The sequence below is a fragment of the Cyprinodon tularosa genome, unplaced genomic scaffold (genome assembly GCF_016077235.1).
Source record: "Cyprinodon tularosa strain WSP-4 unplaced genomic scaffold, ASM1607723v1 ctg437, whole genome shotgun sequence".
Classification (NCBI taxonomy): Eukaryota; Metazoa; Chordata; class Actinopteri; order Cyprinodontiformes; family Cyprinodontidae; genus Cyprinodon; species Cyprinodon tularosa.
Window position 1 is genome coordinate 22,948 of NW_024039160.1, and position 13,806 is coordinate 36,753.

At 37.8% G+C, this 13,806-nt stretch overlaps 1 protein-coding gene across 13 annotated transcripts in view; it reads left to right on the forward strand.

Moving 5' to 3' along the window:
• Positions 1-13,806, forward strand: part of LOC119792970 (ELKS/Rab6-interacting/CAST family member 1-like) — a 163,860-nt gene that overhangs the window by 22,487 nt on the left and 127,567 nt on the right. For 5 of the 13 annotated variants that reach the window (XR_005282049.1, XR_005282050.1, XM_038299841.1 and 2 more), the window contains exons 3-9: positions 5,639-5,895; positions 5,992-6,163; positions 8,392-8,466; positions 9,446-9,601; positions 10,452-10,544; positions 12,159-12,326; positions 12,413-12,580. Coding sequence is in view for 10 of the 13 variants with exons in the window: in XM_038299841.1 (XP_038155769.1) it covers positions 5,639-5,895; positions 5,992-6,163; positions 8,392-8,466; positions 9,446-9,601; positions 10,452-10,544; positions 12,159-12,326; positions 12,413-12,580 (1,089 nt within the window). In the remaining 3 variants the exon portion in view is untranslated. The remainder of the gene's footprint in view (positions 1-5,638; positions 5,896-5,991; positions 6,164-8,391; positions 8,467-9,445; positions 9,602-10,451; positions 10,545-12,158; positions 12,327-12,412; positions 12,581-13,806) is intronic. The other 8 variants (XR_005282051.1, XM_038299850.1, XM_038299849.1 and 5 more) reach the window with 2 other exon arrangements.

The following is a 13,806-nucleotide window of genomic DNA, read 5'->3' on the forward strand; positions in this document are numbered from 1 at the left end:
GAAGGGAGAGGGAGGGGAGCAAAAGTAGGAAAGTAAAATAAAAGTGTAAGTTAAAATATATATTTTTTTGATGAATAATTGATCAATTGTTGAAGAAATGTGTTGTTTTTATTATTTTGTCACATTTTGGCGCAGACAAATTCATATTATTAGCTACTTTTTTAAGCAATTTTATATTATTAAGTCCTTTATTTCTGTACGTATTTTTAATTATGGCAGGATCGGTCCTCCATATTTTTCCAACATCATCTCTCATTTTCTGACTTATTAAAAATGTTAAACGTCTTGAGAAGCTGATTAGAGGATTGATTTCAATCACATGACTATATTGTTTTTTTTTCTACCTTATACATATCAAAAACGTTTGGATCAATTGTACTTATGTTTCCATCTCATATATTTTAAGTAATAGACGACAGAAATGTTGTTTATTGTTTGGATGTTGATGCAGAGGGCAGCTAAGGTTGCTGAGGAATTCATGCAGGATATAAACTGATTCTGCTTTCTGCTGAAATTATTTTACATCATTAAAATATGATGAGATCACTGCTCATATAAAGCACATCATTTCAGTCTGCTGCACTCATATGTGTTTCCAGATCTGCATCCTCACTCATTGTAAATGAGTCTTCATGGCTGCTGCATGCCCTGCACATGTAGCTGACATCCTGGAGGATGTTTCTGTTGCAAACATGTCAGGACTGTTGAGGAAGCTTGATTGGCATGAATAATGGGATAAAGTGAAAGTTTTACACAGAATTTGAGTAAAACGGTATCCAAGCAGTTAAAAGTTCAGGTTTTTACCTAAATGTGGCTTTTGGATCACCTCTACCTGTTTGTGTGTTTTATTCAATCTTTCCACCCATTATGTTTGGCTGTGTTTGGGTGGATATATGTATTTGGATGAACTCCTCTTTCTCCCGTACAATCAAAAAGCTTCTGTCAGGTTTAAAGCTGACGATGCCAAAGACGACTCAGTGAAAACTAAGAAGAAGAAAATAAAGCTTCTTCTGACCTCTGTCCTAAAACCCTCTCCCTTCCTTCTGTTTCTGGCAAACAGAGTTAACCAGTTTTCTCTCCTTAATCTGTTCTTATTTCCCTCTGTGGGATATTTTTCTTTTTCTCCTTGTGATATTTTCTTTCCTCCTTCTCCTCCTGGTCTGGCATTTCTCAGCTCTGCATTCCAGCTGCATGGATGGCCGCACTCTCCTTCCTTCTGAATTCCTCTTATGTAGCCCTTTGAAGTTGTGTGCCAGTGCTCATACTGCATCTGCCTGATTTCTTGCTGGAGTCCACTTTATTTACATTTGAGGAAGACCGCCGAGGCTTTCCCCCCCTGAGAATTTTAAGGTGGTGCATCTATTTCTGTAACAAAAACATTTAGTTGGATGAATGGTCATTTCTTCCATGTTTACAAAGCTCCTCATCGTGCTCATAAATCCTACTACAGCAAATATGAAACTATTTATTTGACTTACCGTATAATAAATGTTTCGGCCTTTTACCAAACAGATTTAATTTGTTTCTTCCCTTAAACCTTAATTTGATATCCACGCATTAATCAACTGCCATCTTTGTTTATGCACCTAATTCCTGACAGAAAATAATCCCCACAGTATGATGCAGCCACCACCATGCTTGTGCTAGCCTTCTTTTCTACTTGAAGCCAAAACTTTGTATTTTGTTGAAATATTTAATGAGAGTTTTGCTTCTCCTGACAATTAAAGTTTGTTTCTGCAAAATTTAAGAAGATATCTAGATCTGGCCTCTGCACCTGTTTAGTGTTATAGCAATGGTTTATCTACTGAAGCGCCTTCCCTCATTACTCATTTTGGGTAGATTGTAGAAGGTGCATGATTTTAAAAACCTCCTTACAAATATAGGAAACCACATTATTTGATGAATGTTTATTTTTTATTTTTTATTTTTTAGGCCAACATCAAAAATCTGTTTCTCTCTGAAGACATTCTCCTTTTTAAGTCCCCTACATGACTGGTTATAAAGTCCAAGCAGGAGATTTATGACTTAATTTAGAAAATTAGTTTCTCTTATAAAGGATGGATTTGTGGAATATTAGTTATCCTGGTATTACGTCTTCTCACCTTAGTTGTGGTTTATCTGCAGTTCCTCAGAGACTATACCTGGGATTGTTCTCCAATTAATGTTCTCCTTGTCTAAACTGTCAATATTTTTTAAAATAAAATATTGTTTTATAACCCGAATTCTGTTTTTTAACTACTTCTTAACTTTATTCTTTTTTTTTCTGAAGAAAACCTTTAATTTTTTCCATGACAGCTGCATTAATACTGAGAAGAAATAACTTGCATGTGAGCATTTCTTTACTAGTAAAGTTACTTCAGAGGGTAATAACATTTAATGTATTTTTATTGAGGTGTTATGTTATGCGCGCTGGCAGCTTGTTAAATCTGCTAAATTTAGTGAATATTTTACAAACGTTTCTTGTAAAGAGAAATTAGAAAACAATTACCAATATTTATTTATTCCTTGCATTATAAAGTATTATTTTTTTTATTTACGATTAACTTATTTATGTGGAAGGATACTTTGACAGCTGGATCAAGCCAGTGTAATCTCATATATGAGGTGCTGTTGGCAGTAAGATGGTGATTAGTCCAGGAAAAGAAACCAAAATGAAGAAAACAAGAGTCTTTATTCCATCGTCAGCCTCTCAGTGTCGAGGGAAGTCCCAGAAATGTCAGCGATCAGCCTATTTGGGTCTGTGTTAAGCAGCTCAACTGTATGAGTCAGCAAACTAACCCACATTCTCACAGAGGGATACAAGAGAGACAGGAAGATTGAGATGATATAAAACTGTCAATTGTCTTCTATATGTGTCAGTCGGGTTGCAATAAACTCATGGGGAGAGAGAAAGCAAACGGGAATCTTTCCTGGGTTCCAGGAAACAAAAACTGGAGAGTTTCAGCTAAAACGGTTTTACTTGTAATAGCTCCTTTAATGCTAACTGTTATTTCTGTATTTCTGCTTTACCTTCTTATTTATTTGAACTCTTTATCAGTTCTGTACATGTTTCCTCCTTAATTTTCTTCCAATTGCTGTTTAGCTGTTGCTGCAGGAAGGTGATGCAGTCGTTTCTCTTTTCTAAGCTCAAGACAATCATCCTTTGCTTTGTTTAGTTCACCTTTTATTTGCAGTTTTCTCTCTTTCTCTTAACTACCTGCATCAGCTCTGGGACCACATCATGACTCTGGGGGTGACGACCCGGCTGCCGTACGAGTCCCGTGTGACACGTTTAAGCAGACCACACGATGACATGACTAACGGTTTTAATTCACACTGACTCAGTCCTGGTTGTGTCAGATCTCCTTTAGCCAGGCTAGCTGTGAATATGCACCTGTCAGCTTGCTTTAGTAACACATCTGCAAAGATGACACACATATGCTCTCTCTGTCAGCCTCTGTCTGCGTCCGAGACGTTGCTTAAGAGTCTTGATCCTCACTGTAAGAGGATTTAAAGTACAAAGCAGTGTTTTCCTACATCATATACGATGCAATATGGACTTTATACTTTCTTGCACAGATAATTATCTATGGGATTTTTTTTAATCCAACACAAACTTCCATATCAGTAGGTATTCCTGCACAGATTGCAGAGGGATGAAGGAATTGTGCAGTATAGTGACACCTGGCTTTGATGCTTTAAATTACAACCAACTTCTAAATGCCTCCTGCTTCATTCCAGTAGTTTTATGATGAATAATTTAACAAAGCTGAGTTGTTGTAGATTGTTTTCCCTTTTGTTTCTGTCTCTGTTGCATTAACAATAGCTCCACTGTTGATGAGAATCAGAACATTCTGTCTCCTCTGGAACCACACAGCTGAGGTTGCACGGTGTATTGGAGGTTTAACCTTACAGCGACATGACTGAAAGAAGTTTGCATACCATGAAGAAGTGCTTGGACTTTAATTATTTTATCTTATAATAGAAGTATCAGGTTTCCAGGCTCTGTTTGCCTGTAATTTATTAATTGACTTTCGTTTTTGTTTTTCGTTAATGCTGTATGAATGAATTTTTCTACACCCTAATTGGACATTAGTTCTTTAATTCTGGAAATGTCCATCATGACAACAAGATTTCAGCCATAATGGTTTATATCTGTAGTAGCTAAAGCTTTGAGTTAATTCTGAATCTCTCCTCCTTTGTTCTGAAGTTTATTACCTCAGTTTGGCTTTTATTCAGTTATAGAAAATGATTGAATATCCACATATTGATCAGTTCTAAGCATTTTCTCAACACTCTGATCAGTTCGCAGTCACCTGGTGGCATTATGATGCAAATCTGATCCAAAAGTCTCCACTAAACTAAAAGGATGCAGCGCTTAAAGATTAGATTATTTATTTTTTTGCATTAAGAATATATAACGTTTTTTTTTTTCCAGGTTTCGCCTCATTGTCCAGTAAACAGAATGCATTTTTAAATAGCCTTTTTGCAAAAAAAGTAATATTTGGGTGCACCATTTTCTTTAGAATCAGGAAAATCAGAATGCCTTTATTATCATTATATGTGTTACAATAAAATGATCAATATCAGTGCAAAGGCACAGTAGGAGAAAAGGAAATAAGAAAAGTATGTGAAATATATACAATTTAATCATGTAGAAATAAGTGTGAAGTGCGCACTGTCTAGTCAAACATGGTTAATATACAGATGTAGAATAAATATAAATTGTACATAAATGTTGTTGTCTATCACTGATTAGAATATTGCATATGATTAGGATTACATTATGATTAGGATTATGATTAGAGTTCATAACTTAATATGAGGATTACCAATAAATTTAATTACATTTTTTATAGCTTGGGTCTGATTTTAATTTTAATTCCTTTAAAACATATTTTACCAGAAAAGTAAAAATATAAGTATTTAGTGAGGTTTGGATTTAAATTAAAACCCACCTGGAAGGCTAAATAATCTACAATGTGCAATAATAATCATATTCAATTAAAGTAGAGTGACTGTTTAAAGAAATTTAAAAATAAATAGTGTGAAAATGAAAGCCTGCATAGCCCTCGCAACAGAAGCTGGAATGTATGTCTTATAAACACACATGTAGTGATTTATTATGTTTAACAAAGTGGCATCTTGTTGCATTTGATCAGATTTATCCCCCTGAATTTGTCACACTGGATCGGAAGTGTTTGCATCTGTAAAGCGGTTTAGTTCAGGCATTTCTTCACATATTTTATCAGCAGCCGCTGTTAAAGCAAAGCATGCTGAAACGCTGAAAGTTTCAGCTCCGGTGGTTCCCGTTTATCCTCCGCCGAGTAGACAAAAGGATGATGGCAGCCCAGGCAAATGTGCTTTTGCTCTGCAGCTTACCTCGGCTCAACCTGGTGATCCCCAGGAGCTCACAGGTCACCAGGGAAATATAATCCCCACAGCATGTTCTGGGATGAGCCAGAACACATAAAAAGAAAAGCAGGAGGGAAAAGAACATGCTTTGTGTTGAGATAAAGCTCCTGTTATTACAGCAGAGCGTATGTCAGTTTTAACCAAAAGCTGCTTTATTCTGCTCTTTCTTGTGCTCTATTAATCACCTCATTAACGTCCCTAAATGCTGCCAGTGATGAACCGATGATTTTTCTACCTCTCCCAGCATCTTCAGTGCACCATCCAGGCCTTACAAGATGAGCTCAGGATCCAGCGAGATCTCAATCAGCTCTTCCAATCCGATTACTCTGAGTCGGGTCGACTTGGAGCCCAGCCCATTCCCCCTCAGGAGATGACCGAAGAGAACTTCCTCCGTCTTCACAGCGAGTTCGAGCGGCAGGCCAAGGAGCTCTTCCTCCTGAGGAAGACGGTGGAAGAAATGGAGCTGAGGATAGACACACAGAAACACACCCTGACCGCCAGGTATGGATGGACAGAAATGTGACCGTTGTGTAACGTCTTCTGGCTGAAAAAACGCCTCAGGCTCTACATGACTTGTGCGTCCTTCCTGTCTGACAGGGATGAGTCAATAAAGAAGTTACTGGAGATGTTGCAGAGTAAAGGTCTGTCATCGCGGGCGGCGGAGGAGGACCACGAGAGAACGAGACGACTGGCTGACGCAGAGATGACCATCCACCAACTGGAGGGGCTGCTGGAGCAGAAAGACAAGGAGATGCTTCAGCTCAGAGAGGTGTGTGTGATCAGCACGGGGTGCAGAATTTATCTAGTAATAATCCCTTATGCATTTCTCATCCTACATCCCTCTTTTAGTCTCTTATTTCTTACTTAAATTCTCACCCTTTTCACTTTATATTCATATTTACCATGCTTCTGTTTTGTCAAACAGCTCCCCCTAGTGTTCATAAAGGTGAAACAAAGCATGGTACTAATGCAAAATCTGCTGATAGGAAAATTATTGCAAATAATTAAAAAAAGTTGCTTCTTATAGATGTTCATTTGCAAAAACTTTCCTTTAAGTATGCTTAAACCATACATTAATAGTTGGTGATTTTAACAGGACAGAATCTGAAAATGATCCTTTAAAGGCTCTAGTCATTAATTAGGGGCTTCTATCAACAACTGCTTAATGCAGTCCTTTAATGCCCAGCCCTTGTTTGCTATCATTGTTTCTGCACAAATTTCCTGTGTTTTTCAGCTGCTTTCCTCTCATACAGCGTTCAGAGAAATACAGGAACTTCAGTCTCCTGAGGAACTTCGATGCCATTATGCAGTCTTTCAAAGATGATTCCTATTGAGGTTTTCTCTTATTAATTTCCTGATGTTCTGATGGCACACCTCCTGCTCCCTCCCGGGAGCAGAGCTGCTGTTCACTTAATGAAAGATCTCCGCTATAGTTGAGTTAAATAAACTTAAAAATCAAACCAAAAATTAAAAAACGGCTTTAGAGGTTATTATTTGGGATGCATGGACTAGGATTTTTTGCTGGTCTCTTTCAGATTACCAGCTTGGTTTGATTTGAAATTATTAAGATTTATCTTAACCAGCTTTATGATTTTTTTTTTTTTTTTTTTAGGGCAAAGCAAGTATAACACTGTGTGTGAGCCTTTAGCAGCAACTTTACTTGTGCAGTCATTTAAAAAAACGGTTATTAAAAAGATAATTTTCTTGTTTTAATGTCAATCTATTTATTTATCTTTATTAAAGGGATTTAAATGTGGAAAACCCACAATGAAAAAAATGACCTTATGTTGCTGTGTTTAGTAACTCAGTAAAGATGCATGTTCTGGGAATGCTTAGAAAATTTTAACTTGCTTATTTCTTTCACCAATAAATCAAACAGATGGTATTTATTTCCATACCGAAAATATGTCTGTCATTGTTTTATCATTTATTTTAAGGAGTTGTTTGACTTTGTGGTCATTTTCGCCTGCATTTCCAGTGACATCTTCCTACTGCCAGCTTCACATGTGTAGGATTTTATGCTTCCTGGCTTTTTGCATTTGCTGTCTTTGTCAAACTGTAAGAAGCTAAAGAAATTCAGCCATGCATACTGTCATCTCCTCCTATCGGCTTTCTTCTGTCCCTGCTCGGCTCTTTTCCACTCTGTCCACTCCTTTTGTGCCTCTACATTAAACGTTGCACTCCCCCATCTACCTCTCCTCTTCGCTCCTGTTTCATTAGATGAGCTGGCTGTGATGGACTAGGATCAACCAGATTTGTAGGATCTAGTCACAGATCTCTTTGAATCTTGAGGCAGCTGTGTTTTTAGAAATCAGTTAGAATTTAGGAAATTTAGGATTTAGTTTCAGACTTCGGCTTGTTTCTGTCAAAGATCTTTTATAGTGATTTTGTGAGAAAACTAATCGAATTAGCCTCACCTCAGGCTGTCAGATCGGATTGCTTCCTGAAACTGTGTCAGTGGCATCAGCCTCTTTCGACCCTGTTTTAACTATGTGGGACGGCCGGATCGACCGCAGAAAGCGAAAATCCAGCGCCTCTGCTCAAAGGAAACCTCTCTTCCCTACCTCCCTGTCCTCTCCGGTTCCTCCCTCCATCCCTGCCTCAGCTCCTTTCCATGTGTCCCCTCTTTTTCTGCCTTCTCCAGTATTGTCCCCGTCACATCATCCCTCACTCCCTTTTTCTCCGTCCTTCCCTGCCCCATTACCCCCTCCCAGACGCCACTCCATCCATCCCGTCTCCTTCCCCTCATCCTGTCTTGCTCACTCTCCTTCTTTTGTCGTCATTTCTTCAGCCCATCCTTCCCACCGATCTCCCATCCAGCATTCCCCGTCCTTCCCTGTTCCTGCTCCAAGGCCTACCCCAGTCATCCAGCCTTCCCGTCATCCTTTTCAATCAGCCACCCTTGCCATGTCTCCTTCCTCCTTGCGTCCTCCCCTTCATCCCTCTGTGTCTTCCTCTTTTTCCTCTGCTGACCATTGGGGTGTCTCTGTGTCCCAGGAGCTGCACAGGAGATATGAAGCAGCTCCAGAATCAACGAAGACCAAGGCCCTGCAGACTGTTATCGAAATGAAGGTAAACGTCTGGATAATCAATTTAATTTCATATCTTTATTTCATTTGTTAATCATAGCTTATATTGCTCTATTATTAGATGAACCATCTAAGTCTTCCTGGAGCATGAATTCAAATAAAAATAATCCTGGTAATATAAAGTAATGCAAGTAAGTCTTTGAAACACTAATAGTAGGTTTTGTGATAAAAAGCTGTCATTTACTTCCAAACAATCTTTAGCTACTCTAATTTGATATTTTTTATGTTCAATTCAGCCCAAAAGCTGAGATTAAATGTTAAAATATAGAAATGAAAACACAGAAACAAAGCTGCTCAAGTCTGCAGACTATTAAACATTCTAGAACACTTTATGATTTATTTAGTTTTCCTCAGTTGCATTAAATCTGTTTAGTCTAAAAGAAATCACGGCCAGATGAGGAGAATCTTATGGTACAATATAATCCGTCTGGAGAAGGGTACCACACACAATGCATGGAGTTATCTCTGCAGCAGATCACAATAAAGCCATTCATCAATGACTAGAAGACAATTTGGACAATGCTGTCGTTGCAAGAATGGAATTTCATTAAAAATACAAAGGATAGTCGGTGAGGCTGCTAAGAGGTCGGCTGCATCACTGAGGAGGCTGCAGGAATTTCTGTGAAGCAGAGAAATATTTCTCTAGGGAGAATAAAAAGCCATGATGACAGTTATGGTCAAATCCCTACAGGTTTCTGCTGGAAAAGTGAAGAATATGTGAGTCAAAGCTTAAAACTAATAAGAATGAAGGTCTTAAAATGGTCCAGTCAGAGACGGGAACCATACTGTATCTAGGATGGTTGTGGACAATCTGATGAATTAGAAGAAAAATGATGATTTAAACCTGCCTTATATTACATAGGTTTTATGTAATATATTTCGAATGTTGTTGTAGATGAGATCAAACGTCCAGTGATTTAACAAACTTATTTGTATTATTTTTTCTTTCTTTCATCCGGTAGGATGCAAAGATCAGCTCTATGGAGCGTGGCATGAGGGAGCTGGAGGAGGAGGTGATGATGCTGAAGTCCAACGGAGCTCTGAGCAGCGAGGAGAGAGAGGAGGAGATCAAACAGATGGAGGTCTACAGATCCCACTCCAAGTTTATGAAGAACAAGGTGATCAATGCATTAAAATGCATTTCCTCCTATTTAGGGGAAACAAATGAACATTTAATATTTTCTCACTAACTATTTAGTCAGTTTAGCAGTTTGACATTTATGGTGAGCTAACTGGCTATAGACTGTGAAAGGCAGCAGTTTCTTTTTAGTGCAGTTATGCCTCCATGGAGTTTGGTTTAGATTATGTGCGCCGTACCTGAGGATGTGTTATACTGTTTACAACGATAATATTAATGGTTTCATTGATCTGTTTGAGAGAAATCCAATAACACAGACGTCCAGACAACGTTTATGATTCTCGTTCTTCATCCTGACATCCCTGGGAATGTGATGCCTGGTCCAACTGGGTCAGATTTATGCTTCCATTTCTTCTGAAATATCATGTGGGGGTGTAAATCACAGAGCACCCACATCCACAGTGATCAGAAGCAGAGGAGCTTGAAAGGCTAATATATTATAGAAATAATGATGCGTCTCATAGAGATGTGTTTCTAGAGACAAAGACGTTTGAATTAACTTAATAAAAAAATACATAGAACATGAAAGGCTGCTTAAATTACTTTAATTAAAGCTGGTATTTTGCTTCTAAATTCTACTTTTTTTTCTCTTTTAACTGCAGTAAAAGCTGTTTTTTTTATTTCTATGACATTTTTGCTGCTCTTCTATTTTGTGCAACATTTACAAGCTGAGTGTCATGATCAGGGCTCCTCCTCTTCCTACCATCACAGCTGATTACAGAGCTGAGATATGAGGGAAAAGTACACGTCTAAGTATAGCTGAAGGCCACGAAGCCGGGCCTCATAATAAGTAGCCTCCATGAGCCTTAACCCCCCTCCTCTCCTGCCAGGTGGAACAGCTAAAGGAAGAGCTAACTCACAGCCAATCAGAGAAGGAGAAGCTGAAGCAACGAGCCAATGAGCTCCAGCAGGAGGTGTCTGCAGTAAGAGAAGCACCTCTGTCCTTCCTTCCTTCCTTCCTTTCTTAGGCTTGATTAGTCTCTCTCAGTAGAATCGCAGCTCTACGATGTGTGGGGACGGCTGTAAGCAGCGATCGCTCAGATCTCACAGCAGCGCTGTAATAAGTCGGCACATTATAAAGTTCTGCATGCACTCTCTGATTAAATTGCTGCCACTGCTCCATCAGAAGCACTGCATCATTTCTAATGCACATGAAGTTGGAGAAAATTCCCCTTATCAGTTTTTTTTCAATGTTATATAAAAAAAAAAACACACTTGCAGAGCTGCTGTTTAAACGGAGTGTATTACACCACTGTGGGTGGGATCTGTAGCATTTTGACTCTGTTTCTGTAGTGTGAGTGAAATAGCTGCTTAACAGACTTCTGCAGATTTTCATCTCTAACCTGCATCTCTTTCTTCTTGAATGACCTATCGAGTGGATCCGTTTGCTGATGAACTCCATTCTGTTGTCTAAAACCAATATCTCTCTAAAAGGTTTGGTTTCGATTCTCTTCTGAAGCCTTTATCGTGTAGAATAAGGGGTTAATCAGCGGATTAACTGAAGTTTATAATTCTTATAATTTGAACATTTCTTACTGTAAATAGGAGGATTTAGTTTTTATGTTACAGTAGCATCAACTATTTACCTCTGGGTTTGAGTTAAGACTTCCAACCCAAAGATGGCTTCAGAACAGAATAGAACCAGACCTCATTTTAACTGTAGGGCAAAGTTATTGACTGACTTCCATGTGTTTTTAACTCTTCTCCTTTTAGCAAAAAGGAAATGATCAAAATAAATAGATGCTTCATAACTAACTTGTTTATAAGCCAACTATGGAGATCCTATTTCTTTCAATCGGACTTTTGCTTTAGACCGTTAAACAATAGTACAAAATGTCATTCTTTGAATGAATAATTTGAACTGTTCTTTTGCAGCGATGGGCTAATGAAACAACAAACAAGTTTTTAAAAACAGGGATTTGACATAAACTGTTTATTATTGTAGGATTTCTCTGTAGATGTTCCCTGTTTTATTTGCTTATTACTTCAAACAAAAGTTTGAGAATTTGTCTTGACGTCAGCAACCTTCAGTGGAATGTTTGGTTTACTAACTCTTCTGGGGCAAATTAGTGGAGCTCATTTGTGTTGTCTAGGTTTTATGGCAGAGGCCTCAGACCATCCAGCTGGTTTATCTAATCTAAAACCAGTTTTTGTGTTTTCAAAATCAATTTGTTTGAGCCAAAGTCCGACCTCTAATGACAAGATGGTCGGACCCTAAACTGTAAGATGATGAAATGTTTATGTCTCTGTAAAGTGTGAAGCCAGTTTACTGTCTACATAGACTGTAAGGATTCTAAAATCAGGGAAATAATGACCTCCCAGCAAAACAAATTATTGTAACTGGCATAAATTAACAAATTGTTAATATTTATTAATATTAATTATTGAAGTTGTTTGTTGCATAACAAGACCTCTCAAAAATAAAAGCATGGAAGACCTGCAGTGAATTTTAACATGAATGAATATCATAAAGAGACTGTTTAATGTTCTAAAGCAAACATTTCATATTGTTCTTGTCCTTCCTGCATGTTTCCCAGATGGAGCAGGCAAAGCAGGAGCTGAGTCGTAAAGACAGCGAGCTGCTGGCTCTCAGGACCAAACTGGAAACTTTAAACAATCAGTTTTCTGACAGCAAACAGCATGTGGACGTACTCAAAGAGTCACTCACCGCCAAGGAGCAGAGAGCTGCCATACTTCAGACCGAGGTAAACCTTTTATTTCTCACTTACCGCCGTTTATTCGTGTTTGATCTGTGCTTTATTTCTACTAGCTGGATCTTGTTTCTACTCAGGTGGATGCTCTGCGTCTCCGTCTGGAAGAAAAGGAGTCTCTCCTCTCAAAAAAGAGTCAGCAGATCTCGGAGCTGACGGAGGAGAAAAGCACTCAGCAAGGAGAGATCACTGATCTCAAAGACATGCTGGATGTTAAGGAGCGCAAAGTTAATGTGCTACAGAAAAAGGTGAGGAGCCTGATCCTGTGCATCCAACAAACCCTTTAAACTCTTTTGCAAACTAAGAGAATTCACAAATACAGTAAAGTTAAACCTTAAATGTAAGGAAACTACATGGGAAAATGAGTTAAGCTGACAGCATTAAGGATTGGGTGCTGTAAAAGAAAACAAGAAACAAACTAAGTAGATCAAATCAGTTAAGAGAACCTACGTTGTGTAGCTAAACAAGAGCATCTCCACTAGCAACCCACCAGCTATTTAAAACGTCTTAACCCTTTATGGGGCAAGTTGACATTTTTTATTCACTTGTATATATCACTAATGAATGGAGTCCCTCCATCTGTCAGTGAAGTCTAGAAGCACAATATATATCCAGCTATTCAGCAAAGATTCACATAATTTTGGTATTTGATCTGTTAAATGAGCCTTTGAAAGATATGTTACCTACAGTAAATTAATTTGAAAAAATATAGGTTAATAAATCAGATGAAAAAGTTAAATGCTAATTAAAAAATAAGAGGTTCTTATTTAAAAAGTAGAAAATGCAAGTTCTTGCATTGGCATTAATGTTCTAAGGTTATTTTTAACAAAAAAATATTTCCGTCACTCTTGAGCATTTTTCAATAATTTATTCAAAAAGAACCTTTGTTATTTTTTTTAATATATTAAGGAATGTTTCTTATTACATGGCCTCTGATTTTTGCCATAGAAATATGCTTTTTTATGTTACAAAAAAGGTCTTGTTCTATCTTCCGATAGCTCTCTTAGCTTAAAATTTAGATTTCCAAGGTATTTCAGTGAGTGCCCTATAAATTGTTAAAAACATCCCCAACTACCATCCTCCAAATCAGATCTGAATCTTAGTCTGACCTTAGATCTTCTTCTCAAATAGGTGTAAACATCCCACCTACTTGGAATTTACAAAACTATTTACAAAACACAACTACAACAGTCTGTTGCAGTAGGTGTTCCCTCTCGGGAGCAGTTACAGGGTTGTTCATGTGCTCTATTTTTAAACGTGGAGAGGGCGAGTCTTTTCAAAAATTCGCCAAATATTTCCACCATTCCTTTAATGCTATTTGGGGAAATAACTTTTTAGGTGCATTACCACCAGCTGGTAAGTAGTTTAACAGCTTCACCAAGGTGTTCCTACTCGTAAATTTGTGATTTTTATCTTTATTGATTTACATTTTTAAATTCAAGCATACTTACATTTTTATTAAAGGCTATCTTAC